At 38.3% G+C, this 16,500-nt stretch overlaps 1 protein-coding gene across 9 annotated transcripts in view; it reads left to right on the top strand.

Annotated features, from left to right (window-relative positions):
* GALK2 (galactokinase 2) overlaps nucleotides 1–16,500 on the top strand; it is a 146,066-nt gene that overhangs the window by 11,510 nt on the left and 118,056 nt on the right. For 2 of the 9 annotated variants that reach the window (XM_070469305.1, XM_070469298.1), the window contains exon 1: nucleotides 1,819–1,962. The exons of 4 other annotated variants lie outside the window; for them this stretch is intronic. In XM_070469305.1, coding sequence (XP_070325406.1) covers nucleotides 1,910–1,962 — 53 coding nt within the window. In that variant the 5' untranslated portion in view covers nucleotides 1,819–1,909. Of the gene's footprint in view, nucleotides 1–1,818; nucleotides 1,963–3,608; nucleotides 3,698–7,527; nucleotides 7,550–16,500 lie in introns of those variants that run through there. 3 more of the 9 variants (XM_070469303.1, XM_070469300.1, XM_070469302.1) reach the window with 3 other exon arrangements.

Here is a 16,500-nt window from a genome sequence, read left to right as displayed (position 1 = left end):
TAGTCTGTATCAGTTTTGCTGAGACTGCAATAGAAATGTATTCAAGATTTGCCTAATAATTTGCCATCATGTTTCATTTATCAAAGTTAATATTTGACCATCAAATACACATTTAATAGAAAATATTCTTTTATGAGCCAGAGTATCCATAGTCAATTTTTTCTTTCTCTTTCTTTTTGCCACACTGTGCAACTTGCAGGATCTTAGTTCCTAATCAGAGACTGAATCCTGAACCCAAGCCCCAGTAGTGAAAGCGCTGAGTCCCAACCACAGGACTGTCAGGGATTTCCTTTATGGTGCTTTCACTGCGGGGCCAGGTTTGGGGTTCAGTCCCTGGTGCAGGAACTAAGATCCTGCAAGTTGTGAGAACAAACAAAGCATATAAAATGAGCTTGTTTGGGGCAATTTTTAAAACATAGTATTTTCAGAACTTCAAAATTTACTTAATTTTCAATGACCATAGAAAATGTGTTAGAAATATATCTGACATACTTTCCTTTTCCATATTTACTGATGTTCCTAAGAATTTTACATTTTTTCTCACTTAGAGTCTTTCCACATTCAAACCTATTTACAGAGATGACAGTGATGTCTCCCCTTACAGAGTAAACCACAATAACCATCCTATTGGGATTTATTGGGGTTCAAAAAAAGAGATATAACTGCTTCATTTCAAAGTGATAAGGAGGGACTGAAATAATAGTGAGAGAATAACTCTAAGACCAGACCAACATTTCTACGATGTTTCATTTACAGTAACACCTAAGGGATGAACCAGGGGGGTGCAGTCCTTTTAGCTAGCCGTTGACACTGTCAATTCATACTTCAGCCTTCATTTCCCTTTTACCCTTCCCCAACACACACACATAGAAGTTCAGGAGTGGCAAATTGTTGAATGTGTCTGGGGTGTACAAACTACACTAGAGCGTTAATGGACTTGGAGTTTAATTCAAGTTTTGCTACTGATTAACAGTGCAACCTTAAAGGCAAGTCATTTCACCTTTCAGTCATTCATTCAGCTCAGCTTACTTGTTGATTAGAAAACCAGTCTCCCAAGTACTGTTCTAGGTGCTGGGAATTCATACTTCCTACCTTCAAGTTGTTTACCTTCTAGTGGTAGTGATGGTGAAAGTGGTGAGACAGACAATAAATAACGCAGAACTTGTGAGAACAAGGAAAGAAAGAAAGCAGTAATATGATAAAAGTGATGAGGTGGATGGGGGTGGTGTGCTTCTTGAGATAGAGTATCTGAGATGTCTCTAGGCAACTGAAAAAGCAAGGTGTTGAACTGGAGGCTAAGAGTATCTGGCAGTTGGAAAGACATGTATTTTCTTCTTTTCATTATTGTGTTCTGGGAAGGCCCACCAATGCCTCTATTCTGGAAATAAATGCAAATGTGTTTAAGTCAAGCTCCGCATCAATTTGATAGTCTAATTTTTGAAGTAATCTATTTAAGAAGCAGTAAGTAAATATTTTAGTGTTATTTGGGGGGAGTTGCTGCTGGGCATTAAAGAAAAAAAAAAAGACCCTCTAACAATAATAATATAAAAAGCAAACTGAGGTGCCAAGTTATATTTCTGTGCTCAGACTTATGCCCAGGATGCAGAAAGAAAACCTCCTTAGCTGTGCTGGGCTCAGGGGCTCCAGTGCGCCCCGGGTCCCCGGTCCCGGCCGCCAAGGCCGCAATACCTGACAGCTGTCGGGAAGGCTCCGAGCCCCAGAGCCCAGGGAGGAGGAGCCACGGGAGGGGCCGACTGGAAGCGGCCACCTCAGCGAAGAGGCAGGATTTCCGCGGTGTGAATGCCGGTGTCTCCCGGAAGAAAGGGCTCCTGCTGCAGATGTCCCGTGATTACCTCGGAAGTCTTGCTTCGCCGGTTGAAACTGCAGAATAAAGAAGGATTAGCAAAATATGGCTACGGAGGGCCCTGCCGTGCGTCGAGTCCATGTGGCGGAACATCCCAGGTGGGGAGAGAAGATGCCCGCGCTTTGGGATCGCTTGGGTTGGTTAGATGTAGAGGCTGTCGGAGCTTTCGGCTCTTCTAGGAGCAGACAGAACCCTTGGGATGTTACAAGATCACTTGGCTGGGATTGCAAGAAGATCGCGCCGCAAAGTCTGTCCAGCCTTATTCACTACCAAGGAGTGTGTGTCTTGCTTCATCCATGCAGATCCTTCTTTCCCTTGCAGAAGGGTGGGACGTTTTCTGCTGGACTTTAGCAGAAAAACCCAAATTAATTTTGAATCTCTTCTCTCTTTGTTTTGCTTGCCAGTGCTTTTTAAAGTCCCCCTTTTAGAATATTGAAAGCAATCAAATACAGCCAAAACAAAAACAGGAAAATGACCCCCAAACCAAAAAACCCCCTTGGTCTCTGCATCCTTCTAAATAAATCATGAAACCTATGCACCTTCCCTTAGGGAATTAGTCTGCTGCCAGTACCTAGCTACAGAATAATTATCAGCTTAAGCGATACTCCCTGTGGGATATTTTCATTTGAGGTCATCTTGCAAATACTTACTGGAAATACTTGTTTCTGACATAGGACAGAAATCTCATAGAATGAAATCTCCACCTGCTGGGTATTAGCTCTATAGCTTTTCTAAGGTTGGCTTTGCTCCCCTTTTGTTGTTTCTAATTTTTAGTATTTGTTCCCTGTTAATTTTTTCTCTATAATTAAGCCCTAAAGTTTTCCCTACTTCCTGGTTTATGACTGTCATGTGACAATTAACAATATTACAGCATACTGAAACTTGAAAATGCTTTTTCACCCTTGAAACATCAAAGAGTGCGTCTTTAGCTACGAAAAAGATACATAATTTTTGATTCTGGAGACTAGCACAGCCTTGGATGCGTTACAAGTGTCATATATTATTCTGTGTTTCCATTTTATGCCATTTTAGTCATAATGCTTGTTATTTCTATAGTTAACCTGTGAGAAGGGGGATGGTAATGTGTACTAAAAGTGAAGAACTATTTACTAAATTTCCTTTGAGTTATTTCTTGCCTTAAAAGACTACAGTATTTATCCATGCATGCATGTGTGCTAAGTTGCTTCAGTCGTGTCTGACTCTTTGCGACCCCGTGGACTGTACCCTGCCCGGCTCCTTTGTCCATTGGATTCTCCAGGCAAGAATACTGGAGTGGATTGCCATGCCCTCCTCCAGGGGATCTTCCTGACCGAGGGATCCAACCTGTGTCTCTTATGTCTCCTGCATTGGCAGTTGGGCTCTTTACCACTGGTACCACCTGGGAAGCCCAGTTGTTTATGCAGCAGACATTTATTGTTAATATTTAGTATTCTGTGCTAGCTACAGAAGAGGTCATATAGTAGTCTAGTAAGGGTGCACTTTGCCATTTTCTTGTTTTTCATTTAATATAGTTATTTAACTTTAAGCAATGTTTGAGCCACTTATTCATTTTATCAGGAGTGAGTCCAGTTAAGTCTAGATAGTATATCTACAAACCCACCTAACTGGTTATATGTTGCAATATGCTGAAGGGGAAAAACATGCACAAGTGCCGCATTATCAGATTGTCCTTTTTTGGAACTTCTGCTCTTTCTTCAGGATACCGTCAACTGGAAAAACATGCAACATGAGAGTTGTGAGTTAAGTTTTATTTGGGGCACATTGAGGACGATAGCCTGGGAGGCAGCATTTCAGAGAACTCTTAGAAACTGCTCTGAAGAGGCAGGGCAGAAGGTCAGTATGTTTGTGCTTTTGGTGAAGTGGACTACTTGCTATCAAGCAAACATTATTTTGCAGAAAGTTGCTGCTAGTCTCTTGAAGGTTACTGCTAGTCACAAGGAGCAGATGTCACCATGAAGGATGTTAATGCTTTTCTAAATATGAGGAGATGCAAGAACTGGACTCATAAAATCTTCTTCTGAAAGTATCTATCTGAAGGCCTGTTCTGCTGGTTTTCCGTAGAGCGTCAAGTGCCTCATTCCTGATCTCCACCCTGAACTCCTTTCAGGGTATGTTGAAGGTCAATGGTCACAGCGGCTTGCATTTTAATCCTTATAGAGGTAGATGGCAGGTGTCAATTTTAGTTGGCAGTGCCTTTTCAGCTTCACAGGACACATGACCTTTTGAGTAAAGGGACTAGTCAACCACATCATAGATTTTAGTAAACTTAATTTCTTTTTTATTCATTTTTAAAAATCAAATAGAAATAGAAACTCTAATTTCTTTTTCTGTATCCCAATCTTGCTTGATTTTTGTACTTCAGATCCCACTGTTCTAATTTTTCATTCTTAGCATTTCTTTGCATTTAGAACCACTGTTCTAAATAGATCAGTTTATAGATGTACTATCTAGATTTAACTGAATTCACTCCTGATAAAATGAACTACTGATCTAAGTTTCTGTGCATTCTCTTCTCTTTTCCTTCTCTTTGGGATTAAGTTTTATTAAAAAAAATTAAAAAAAAAATTTTTTTTTAAGTTTTTATTTCATTATTTATTTTTATGCTTGCTTCTTAGTTGTGGTACACAGGTTTAGTTGCCCCATGGTATGTGAGATCCCAGTTCCCTCATCAGAGATTGAACCCACACCTCCAGTATTGGAAGGTGGATTCTTAACCACTAGACCACAAGGGAAGTCCCATGAGATTACATTTTAAATTGTTAGATTATTATTGCTTTTTGGTAACAGCTTTATTGATACATAATTCACATACTATACAGTTCAATTGTTTAGAATTTACAATTAAATCATTTTTGGTATATTCACAGGGTTGTGCAACCATCACCATAATCAAACTTAGAACATTCCCATCCTCACCCCCCACAAAGAACTCTGCATCTATTAAGCTTTCACTTCCTTGATACCTGCAAGCCCTAAGCAAATTCTAATGTACTCTTTGTAGATTTGCTTATTCTAGACCTTTCAAATAAATGGAATCAGATAATATGTTTTTGTGTATGTGTGTGACTGGCTTCTTTCACTTAATACAATGTTTCCAAGGTTCAACCATGTAACATGTTATCAATATGTCATTCCTTTTTATGATTGAATAATATTCTATTGTATTGACATATGACATTTTGTTTATCCATTCATCAATTGATGGCATTTCGGTTGCTTTCACCTTTTGGCTCTATGATTAGTGGTACTGTATAAACATGTTCTTAATATGAAAGATTTGAATTTTTTAAAAGTATAGTCAGTAAAGCCTGAAAACCCTACAGTTCTTTTTCTCATAATCTGATTCTTATCCTTACTGCCAATTCTTACTTCCCTTCTTAGAAGTTTGGTTTGTTTTGTTTCCTTGTAATATCATTGTATCCTTTTGGTATCATTGTATCTTTATAATATTGTTAACATTTTTATGAAAATTGTATTATATTCATATAAGTAGAATCAAATTTGGTTTTCTGTAATTTACTTTTTTCCACTTAATATTTCTTAGAGATTCTGATATATCACTCCATAAAGATACATTTTATTTTTAATTACTATTTCATAGTACTAATATGATTATTTAACCACTCAATTATTAGAGTATATATTGAAGTTTCCAATTTTTCACTCACAAATATTGCTGCATTGCTGCAGTAAAAATCTTTATACATTTATCCTTAAGCATTTTGTTTCCTTAAGCTCATTCATGAAAATGGAATCTAGGTCAAAGGTAATAAACATTTAAAATTTTGATTGTTTCAAAAAATAAAAATAAAATTTTAATAGTTGCTGCCAAATGGCCCTGCCACCCCCCAAAAAGATGTTATTAGATTGTCTGATTCTAGTTAGTTTTTAGAAACTCTTTATGTATGTATGTATGTTGTGAATGAATATTTTTGAATAAACCCATATGATGTTTTATATGTTAGGTATATTATTCCCAGTTTAGCATTTTTCCTTTGACTTTATGTTTTTGTTGTGTAGACATTTTATATTTTATGTAGTGTGTTACAGTGTTGAATGGTAGTATCCTTGTCTTTATTTTGATTTTAATAGGAAAGCTTCTAATATTTTTGTCATCAAATATGTGATGTTTGCTATTTCTGGCAAGTAGCCTTGATTAAATTAAGGACATTTTCTTTTTTTCTAGTATGTCAGGAGCTATTTTCTTTTAAATTTAAACTTTTGTTAAAAACTCGGGAATGTTTATTGAATTATACTGGAGTGGGTAGCCTTTCCCTTCTCCAGGGGATCTTCCCAACCCAAAAATTGAACCCAGTTCTCCCACATTGCAGGCAGATTCTCTACCAGCTGAACCACAAGGAAAGCCCAGTAATACTGGAATGGGTAGCCTATCCCTTCTCCAGGGAGTCTTCCCAACCCAGGAATTGAACCAGGGTCTCCTGCATTGCAGTTGGATTCTTTACCAACTGAGCTATCAGGGAAGCCCTATATATACATACATATATGTATATATATGTGTGTGTGTGTGTGTGTGTGTGTGTGTGTGTGTGTATATATATATCTGCATATTTTGAGAAGATCATGGAGCTATCCCTTCTCCAAGGGATCTTCCCTACCCAGGAATCAAACTGGGGCCTCCTGCATTGCAGGCAGTTTCTTTACCAACTGAGCTATCAGGGAAGCCCTATATATATACGTACATATATATCTGCTTATTTTGAGAAGATCATGGAGTTAGAGAGTTTTTTCCCCCTTTTTATTATGTTAGAATAGTACATTTAATCAACATAGTTCATATTGCTACTTCATATTCCTGGAATAAGCTCTGGTCACATATATTATAAAATAATATATGTTGGATTAAATTTACCAATATTTTACTTAGATTTTTTTACACCATTTTAACAAGTGAGAGTAGCTTATAGTTTGCTTTGGGGGGCTATTCATAAGTGTTATTGTAAGGGTTATACTATTTGCAAAATTGGATGGGAAGGCTTTCCACCACTTCTATTAGAACCATTTATGAAAAAAAAATATTTTTTAAAGGTTTCACAGGACTAATACATAGTCTTTTCTGGCCCTTGTTAAGGGGATTATTTCCAACTACTTTTTATGTTTCTCTTTTCTGTTTCTCTATCCTGTCAAAGTTGAGCAGGGATGGGGAATTTTAACTCCTCAGTTTGGGAACTTATTTCTGTTGGCTCCCATGTCCTTCTGACATGTTACTGTCATTGTGAGCATTTTACTTTCTGCCACAAAAATATGTTCCAGGATTGTACTATACCCTGTCTTCTCCAGCTGTGGAATTATTTCTTCAAAGAGTCCTGGTTTCTTTTGAAACCAAGATCTAAACACTAGGGATGCTTGTTGCTATTGAGATGTTAATGCTTCTAGGCCATCTCAGTGCTTCACTTTGCTTCTTTCTTATAACAAAATTTTATGACAATCACTTGATAAAAATTTCTAGAAGCTATATTCTTTTTTAATCGGTTCATATTACTTCATTTTGTAAATAGACCATACCCTATCATTCCAGGTGGCGCTAGTGGTAAAGAACCTGCCTGCCAATGCAGGAGATGTGAAAGACGTAAATTCAGTCTCTGGGTCGGGAAGATCCTCTGGAGGAAGAAATGGCAACCCATTGCAGTGTTCTTGCCTGGACAATTCCTTGGACAGAGTAGCATGGTGGGCTATAGTCCATGGGATTGCAAAGAGTCGGACTTGTCAGAAGCAATTTAGCACGCATACATGCAGGTTGTTTCTAGTGTTTTGCAATTACAACAATTTTGTAATGAATAATCTCATGAATATATATTTTCATATTGCTGGAGAATACCGTTAGGATAAATTTTTCACATAGGCTTGTTGGGTAAAATTTAGTGCCAGTGTATTTTTGTTAGATACAAAGTTTTGCCCAATTCCCCTTCAAATGTGTTGTCCTGGTTTGGATTCCCAACCCAGTACCTCTTTCCACAGAAGCTCACAGTGTGTTGTTACTTTTTAATCTTCACGAGTCTTATAGTATCTTGGTGTAGTTTTAATTTGCATGTCTCTAATTTCATGTGCTTAAGGTTAATTTATGAACTACTCTTAGTATGGATTTTCTGTTCTTTTGCACATTTTTCTATCAGGTTTTTGTTCATTTTTCACTTCAGTTTTTGAGTTTTTAAAATTGTAGTTGATTTACAATGTTATATTAGTTTTAGGTGTACAACACAGTGGTTCAATATTTTAATAGATTATATTCCATTTAATATTATTACACAATAATCAGCTATATTTCCCTTTGCTATACAATAGATCCTTGTTGCTTATCTATTTTATACTTAGTAGTTTATATCTCTTAATCCCATGGCTCTACCTTGCTCCTCCTTGCTTCCTTCGCCCCATTGGTAATCACTTACTTGTTCTCTATATCTGAGTCTGTTTATGCTTTGTTATATATATTCATTTATTTTACTTTTTAAATTCCACTTGTAAGTGATAATGTATTTATCTTTCTCTGACTTATTTCACTAAGCATAATATTCTCTATGTCTATCCACATTGTTGCAAATGGCAGATTTTTGTTCTTTTTCTGAGTAATATTCCACTCTGTGTGTATATATGTATCCATCATATTCATCTATTAATGGATACTTAGGTTGTTTCTGTATGTTGGTTATTGTAAATATGCTGTTATGAACACTGGGAGTACATGTATCTCATTGAATTAGTGTTTGCATTTTCTTTGGATATATACCCAGCAGTGAAATTTCTGGATTATATGGTAGTTGTATTTTTAGTTTCTTTGAGGAGCCTACATACTTTTTCCCATAGTGGCTGTGCCAAATTACATTCCTACCAACAGTGTACAGTGAGTGATTCCTTTTATTCCACATCCTTGCTAACATTTGTGTCTTTTGGATGATAGCCATTCTGATAGGGGTGAGGCGTTATCTCATTGTGGTTTTGATTTGCATTTCTCTGATGACTAGTGATGTTGACAATCTTTTCATGTGCCTGGTGACCATCTGTGTGTCTTTTTTTGAAAAAAAAAAAAAAAAATGTATTCAGGTTTTCTGCTGATTTTTTTTGCTGATTTTCTAATTGGACTATCTTTTGATATATAGTTGTACTAGCTGTTTATGTATGTTGGATAATAATCCTTTATTGGTCATTTCATTTGCAAATATTTTTTCCCATTGAGTAGGTTGTTTTTTCATTTTGTTGATAATTTATTTTGCTGTGCAAAAGCATTTAAGTTTAATTGATATTATTTATTTATTTTTGCTGTTATTTTTTTTGCCTTAAGAGACAAATTCAAAAAAATATTGCTGTGATTTATGTCAAAGAATATCCTGCCTATGTTATGTTCTAGGAATGTTATGGTTTCAGAGTTTTTGTAAAAAATATAAAGAATATATCTGTAACATATGCTGTAAATATATTCTCTTAGTTTGCTAGTTTTCTTTTGATTTTGATTATGACATTTTCTGCCATGTAAATGTTTCTAAAAATCTTGATGTAGTCAAATTTGTCAGTTTAAAAGTTGCCTCAGAATTTTGAGTCACAGTTAGAGAAACTTTTCTCTATGTTGAGTTATACTGAAATTCACTTATATTTCTCCCCAGTGCCTTCTTCCCACTTGGAGTTTATTCTTGTGTAAGAGATGGACCTAATTTTATCTTTTCCAAAAGTTTTACCAGTTGTACTAGCACTGTTTATTACTTTGTGTCTTGCATCTATTTCTGAACCTTTTATTCTGTTGAAGTCTGCTTGTTTCTATATGTATTGAAATCTCACTGTTCTCATTACAGAAGCTTTATAGTATGTTTTAATATTTGGTAGGGTTACTCCTTCCTCAGTGTTTTCTTTTTTTAAATGTTTTCCCCATTGTTTCTGCATGTTAGTTTTCCACATGAATTTTTATATCAATTTGTCTATCTCTGTAACAAAAGCTTGTTGCTATTTTTTGGGAGGATTGCATTAAATTTATAAATTAACTTGGGAATAATTATCCTGATGATGCTAGGTCATTTTATACAAGAAGAAGGGATGTCTTTCCATTTCTTTGAACCCATTTTATCTTTTTCAAGAGTGTTTAAAGCTTTTCCTAAATAAATTTTACATATTTCTTGTTAAGCTTATTCCTAAATACTTAGTGTTTTTTTGTTGCTGTGAATAAGGTTTGCTCTACCATTATAGTCCTAATTGGTCATTGTTTTTGCATAGGAAGGGTATTCATGTTTGGATATTTATTTTATATTCTGCTGTCTTTGTGAATTCTTTTATTATTTAAGTTGGTTTTAGCGTTAATCCTCTGGGATTCTCTAGATATCCTACTGTATTATCTCCAAGTAGAGATAGTTTTACTTCTTTTTTGATTTTTAATTTATTTCTCTTGTCTAATGACAAAATTGCCAACATCCCTTGAACCATAGAAAAAGCAAGAGAATTCCAGAAAGACATCTACTTCTGCTTTATTGATTACACCAAAGCCTTTGACTGTGTAGATCGCAACAAACTGTAGAAAATTCTTCAAGAAATGGGAATACCACCTTACCTGCCTCCTGAGAAATCTGTATGCAGGTCAGGAAGCAACAGTTAGAACTGGACATGGAACAACAGACTGGTTCCAAATTGGGAAAGGAGTATGTCAAGACTGTATATTGTCACCCTGCTTATTTAACTTATATGCAGAGTACGTCATGTGAAATGCCAGGCGGGATGAATCACAAGCTGGAATCAAGATTGCCGGGAGAAATATCAATAACCTCAGATATGCAGATGACACCACCCTTATGGCAGAAAGTGAAGAAGAACCTAAAGAGCCTCTTGATGAAAGTGAAAGAGGAGAGTGAAAAAGTTGGCTTAAAATTCAGCATTCAGAAAACTAAGATCATGGCATCTGGTCCCCTCACTTCATGCAAATAGATGGGGAAGCAATGGAACAGTGAGAGACTTTATTTTTCTGGGCTCCAAAATCACTGCAGATGGTGACTGCAGCCATGAAATGAAAAAAACGCTTGCTCCTTGGAAGAAAAGCTATGACCAACTAGACAACATATTAATAAGCAGAATCATTACTTTACAAACAAAGGTCCACTTAGTCAAAGCTGTAGTTTTTCCAGTAGTCATGTATGGATGTGAGAGTTGGACCATAAAGAAAGCTGAGCATTGAAGAACTGATGCTTTTGAACTGTGGTGTTGGAGAAGACTTGAGAGTCCCTTGGACTGTAAGAAGATCAAACCAGTTCATCCTAAAGGAAATCAGTCCTGAATATTCATTGGAAGGACTGTTGCTGAAGCTGAAACTCCAGTACTTTGGCCACTTGATTGAAGAACTGACTCCTTGGAAAAGATCCTGATGCTAGGAAAGATTGAAGGCAGGAGAAGGGGACGACAGAGGATGAGATGGTTGGATGGCCTCACCGACTCAGTGGACATGAGTTTGAGTAAATTCTGGGAGTTGGTGATGGACAGGGAGGCCTGGCTTGCTGCAGTCCATAGGGTTGCAAAGAATCGGACATGGCTGAGTGACTGAAGTGTGCAATTGCATTACCTGTATCTCCAGTACTGTGTGATTAGATGTGGAGACAGTGGAAATTTTTGTCTTTTTTGATCTCAGTGGAAATGTCTCTAGAATTTCCTCATTAGCTCTTTTTTTCAAGACTGAGATATATGTAATTATGTTAAGATAAACACCTTTGGAGACTTCCCTGGTGGTCCAGTGGTTAAGAATCTGCCTGCCAATGCAGGGGACCTGGATTCGATCCCTGGTCCCGGGAATATTCCACATGCGGTGGGGCAACTAAGCCTGTGCGCCACAACTACTGAACTTGCAATCTAAAGCCCACAATCCATAATTAGTGAGTAGTCCCTGCTCCTCACAACTAGAGTAAGCCTGCAAGCATCATTGGAGACCCAGTGCAGCCAAAAATTAATTAATTAATTAAAAAAAAAGATAAACCCCTTTGGGAATGAATTTAAGACTTTTTAGCATCTATGAAAGTAGTCCTATAATTTTTTTCTCCTTAGATTTAATATGATATATTATTTTAATGGATTATCCTAATATTTTCAACTTTGCATTCCTGGAGTTAATTCCACTTGACATGAACTATTTTCTTAATGTGGCACTGCCTTATACTTACTAATATTTTATTAATTACATTTGCATTAATATTCAAAAGTGACATTAGCCTGTAGTTGCTTTTTCTTGGACTGTGTTTATCTGGTTTAGATATCCATGCTACACTTGCTTTATAACAAGAATTCAACCATTTTTCTTTATTTTTCCATGCTCTGGAACAACATGTGGAACATATGGGCTATCTGATGTTCATGCTTGGGTAGAATTCTCTTGTAAAACATCTGGGCTTAATGCATATGTGTCAGTGATTCTTTGATGAATTTATTTCTTCTATGGAAATGGATCTGTTTTTATACATTGTATTTCCCGGACTGCCGTCTATGGGATTGTACAGAGTTGGACGTGACTGAAGTGACTTAGCAGCAGCAGCGGCAGGAAATTATCCATTTTCTGTAGGATTTCTATCACGGCTATCCCACAGAAACCGGATGGACCCCCACCCGCAAATTTGGTTTGAATAGTTGAGACTGGTAATACCATATGAAGAAGAAGGTATGAAAAGTTTATTATTCACATAATGAGGTTTTCTGGGAGGGCAGAGCAGGCCACCCAAATTGATCAAAAGTGGCTTGAGAGAATAGGGAAAAGAGACCAGGATGAGATTGTTGTAGTGGTTAGGAGATGGAGCTGGTGTGCTGTGGTTTGGTTGGTGGCAAAAGAGAGAGCACCTGGCTTTTCTACAAAGTACTTTTTTTTATTATTTATTTATTTATTTATTTGGCTATGCCAGGTTTTACTTGGAGCATGTGGGATCTTTAGTTGTGGCACACAGGATCTAGTTCTCTGACCAGGAATCAAACCCCTGCCCCCTGCATTGGGAGTGTGGAGTCTTAGCCACGGGACCACCAAGGAAGTCCCTCTTTTGATGTATAAAATTTCTTTTGTTTAATGTTGTCTCATCCTTGTCATTTCTTATTTTGTGTTTTATTAGCCCCCATTTTCTTAGCTAGTGGTTTGTCTATTTTGTGCATGCAGAAAATGATAGCAGTCTGGAATAGTGAAGCAATGAGAAGAAGACTTTATATCCTTGAATGATCATCTGTAGTGGAGATGATCTAAACGACTAACTAAAAGACTCTTCATCTCTGTAGGACAAATACAAGAAGATAACATCTGAATGGATGCAGAATGCTGATGAAAGTTCCACTATAGCATCAGCTCTGGGACTTCCCTGGTGGTGCAGTGGATAAGAACCCGCCTGCCAATGCAGGGGACATGAGTTTGATCCCTGGCCCCAGAAGATTCCACGTGCTGCAGAGCAACTAAGCCCATGTACTACAGCTGTTGAGCCCATGCTCTAGATCCCAAGAGCCACAACCACTGAGTCCATATGCTGCAACTACTGAAGCCCATGTGCCTAGAGCCTGTGCTCCACAACAAGAGAAGCTGCCATAATGAGAAGCTTGCACACCACGACAGATAGTAGCACCTGCTTGCTGCAGCTAGAGAAAGTCTGTGGAAAGCAACAAAGACACAGAACAGCCAGACATAAATAAATAAATATTAACAAACAGACAAACAAAACAAACCTCAGCTCTGGCTTCCTGGATGACCCAGGAGAGCTTGAGATGGTGAAGGACGAGTGCTCACTCGTTCTGATGAGAACACCAAAGTCACAACTAACTGCTGGACAGCTATTTCCAAACGTCCTAGAACCTACCGAAAAATACCCTACATCCAAAGACAAAGAAGAAGCCACAACAAGATGGGGGGCATAATTGCAATAAAATATAATCCCATGCCTCCTGGGTGGGTGCCTCACAAGCTGAAAAACAATTATACCACAGAAGCTATCCCACAGAAGTGAAAGAATGAGCCCCATCTCAGGCTTCCCAGCCTTGAGGTCTGGCAACAGGAAGAGGAACCCCCAGAGAATCTACCTTTGAAGGCCAGTGTGGTTTGATCACAGGAACTCCACAGGCCTGGAGGAAATAGAAATTCCACTCTTGGAGGGAGCACACAGGGTCTTTTGCACACCAGGACCCGGAGGGGAAAAAAGCAGTGACTGTATAGGGTACTGGGGCAGACTTACCTGCTAGTATTGGAGGGTCTCCTTTGGAGGCAGGGGGCAGCTGTGGCTCACTGCAGGATCAAGCACCCTGATGGTGAGCTCTCCTGGAGGCACCATTAGCCCCACCCAACAGCCTGCAGGCTCCAGACCAAACAATCAACAGGGAGGAAACACAGCCCCACCCATCAGTAAATAGAGTTTCTGATGGCTGCCCCAGTCCTAGGAGGTCATCTTGAATAACTTCCAAGAATATTCAGTGTATCTTTTTATCATTATAATCAGTTCAGTTCAGTCACTCAGTCGTGTCCATGACTGTTGCGACCCCATGAACCACATCATGCCAGTCCTCCCTGTCTATCACCAACACGGAGTTCACCCAAACTCATGTCCATTGAGTCGGTGATGCCATCCAACCATCTAATCCTCTGTCGTCCCCTTCTCCTCCTGCTCTCAATCTTTCCCAGCATCAGGGTCTTTTCAAATGAGTCAGTTTTTTGCATCAGATGACCATAGTATTGGGAGTTTCAGCTTCAACATCTGTCCTATCAATGAACAAACAGGACTGATCTCTTTTGGGATGGCCTGGTAGGATCTCCTTGCAGTCCAAGGGACTCTCAACAGTATTCTCCAACACCACGGTTCAAAAGCATGAATTCTTCCGGCGCTCAGCTTTCTTTATAGTCCCAACTCTCACATCCATACATGACCACTGGAAAAACCATAGCCTTGACTAGATGGACCTTTGTTGACAAAGTAATGTCTCTGCTTTTTAATATGCTGTCTAGGTTGGTCATAACTTTCCTTCCAAGGAGTAAGTGTCTTTTAATTTCATGGCTGCAATCACCATCTGCAGTGATTTTGGAGCCCAGAGAAATAAAGCCAGCCACTGTTTCCACCGTTTTCCCATCTATTTGCATGAAGTGATGGGACCAGATGCCATGATCTTAGTTTTCTGTATGTTGAGCTTTAAGCCTACTTTTTCACTCTCCTCTTTCATCAAGAGGCTCTTTAGTTCTTCACTTTCTGCCATAAGGGTGGTGTTATCTGCATATCCGAGGTTATTGATATTTCTCCTGGCATACTAGATTCCAGCTTGTGCTTCCTCCAGCCCAGCATTTCTCATGATGTACTCTGCATATAAGTTAAATAAGCAGGGTGACAATATACAGCCTTGACGTTCTCCTTTTCCTATTTGGAACCAGTGTGTTGTTCCATGTCCAGTTCTGACTGTTGCTTCCTGACCTGCATACAGGTTTCTCAAGAGGCAGGTCAGATGGTCTGGTATTCCCATCTCTTTCAGAATTTTCCAAAGTTTATTGTGATCCACACAGTTGAAGGCTTTGGTGTAGTCAATAAAGCAGAAATAGATGTTTTTCTGGAACTCTCTTGCTTTATAAATGATCCAGTGAATGTTGACAATTTGATCTCTGGTTTCTCTGCCTTTTCTAAAACCAGCTTGAACATCTGGAAGTTCACGGTTCATGTATTGCTGAAGCCTGGCTTGGAGAATTTTAAGCATTACTTTACTAGCATGTGAGATGAGTGTAATTATGCGGTAGTTTGAGCATTGTAATAAATTTCCTTTTGAATTTTTTGATATGATTTTGTTTATTGTAACTAGTTAATTTTAATTTTTTTTTTCATTTATTTTTATTAGTTGGAGGCTAATTACTTTACAATATTGTAGTGGGTTTTGTCATACATTGACATGAATCAGCCATGGATTTACATGTATTCCCAATCCCGATCCCCCCTCCCACCTCCCTCTCCACCCGATCCCTCTGGGTCTTCCCAGTGCACCAGGCCCGAGCACTTGTCTCATGCATCCAGCCTGGGCTGGTGATCTGTTTCACCCTAGATAATATACATGTTTCGATGCTGTTCTCTTGAAACATCCCACCCTTGCCTTCTCCCACAGAGTCCAAAGTCTGTTCTATACATCTGAGTCTCTTTTTCTGTTTTGCATATAGGGTTATCATTACCATCTTTCTAAATTCCATATATATGTGTTAGTATACTGTAATGGTCTTTATCTTTCTGGCTTACTTCACTCTGTATAATGGGCTCCAGTTTCATCCACCTCATTAGAACTGATTCAAATGAATTCTTTTTAATGGCTGAGTAATATTCCATGGTATATATGTACCACAGCTTCCTTATCCACTCTTCTGCTGATGGGCATCTAGGTTGCTTCCATGTCCTGGCTATTATAAACAGTGCTGCGATGAACATTGGGGTGCACGTGTCTCTTTCAGATCTGGTTTCCTCGGTGTGTATGCCCAGAAGTGGGATTGCTGGGTCATATGGCAGTTCTATTTCCAGTTTTTTAAGAAATCTCCACACTGTTTTCCATAGTGGCTGTACTAGTTTGCATTCCCACCAACAGGGTAAGAGGGTTCCCTTTTCTCCACACCCTCTCCAGCATTTATTGCTTGTAGACTTTTGGATAGCAGCCATCCTGACTGGCGTGTAATGGTACCTCATTGTGGT

Source organism: Odocoileus virginianus, chromosome 6 (genome assembly GCF_023699985.2).
Source record: "Odocoileus virginianus isolate 20LAN1187 ecotype Illinois chromosome 6, Ovbor_1.2, whole genome shotgun sequence".
NCBI classification, from domain to species: Eukaryota; Metazoa; Chordata; class Mammalia; order Artiodactyla; family Cervidae; genus Odocoileus; species Odocoileus virginianus.
The sequence above is the reverse complement of the archived record's forward strand: the minus strand, read 5'-3'. Positions and strand labels throughout refer to the sequence as shown.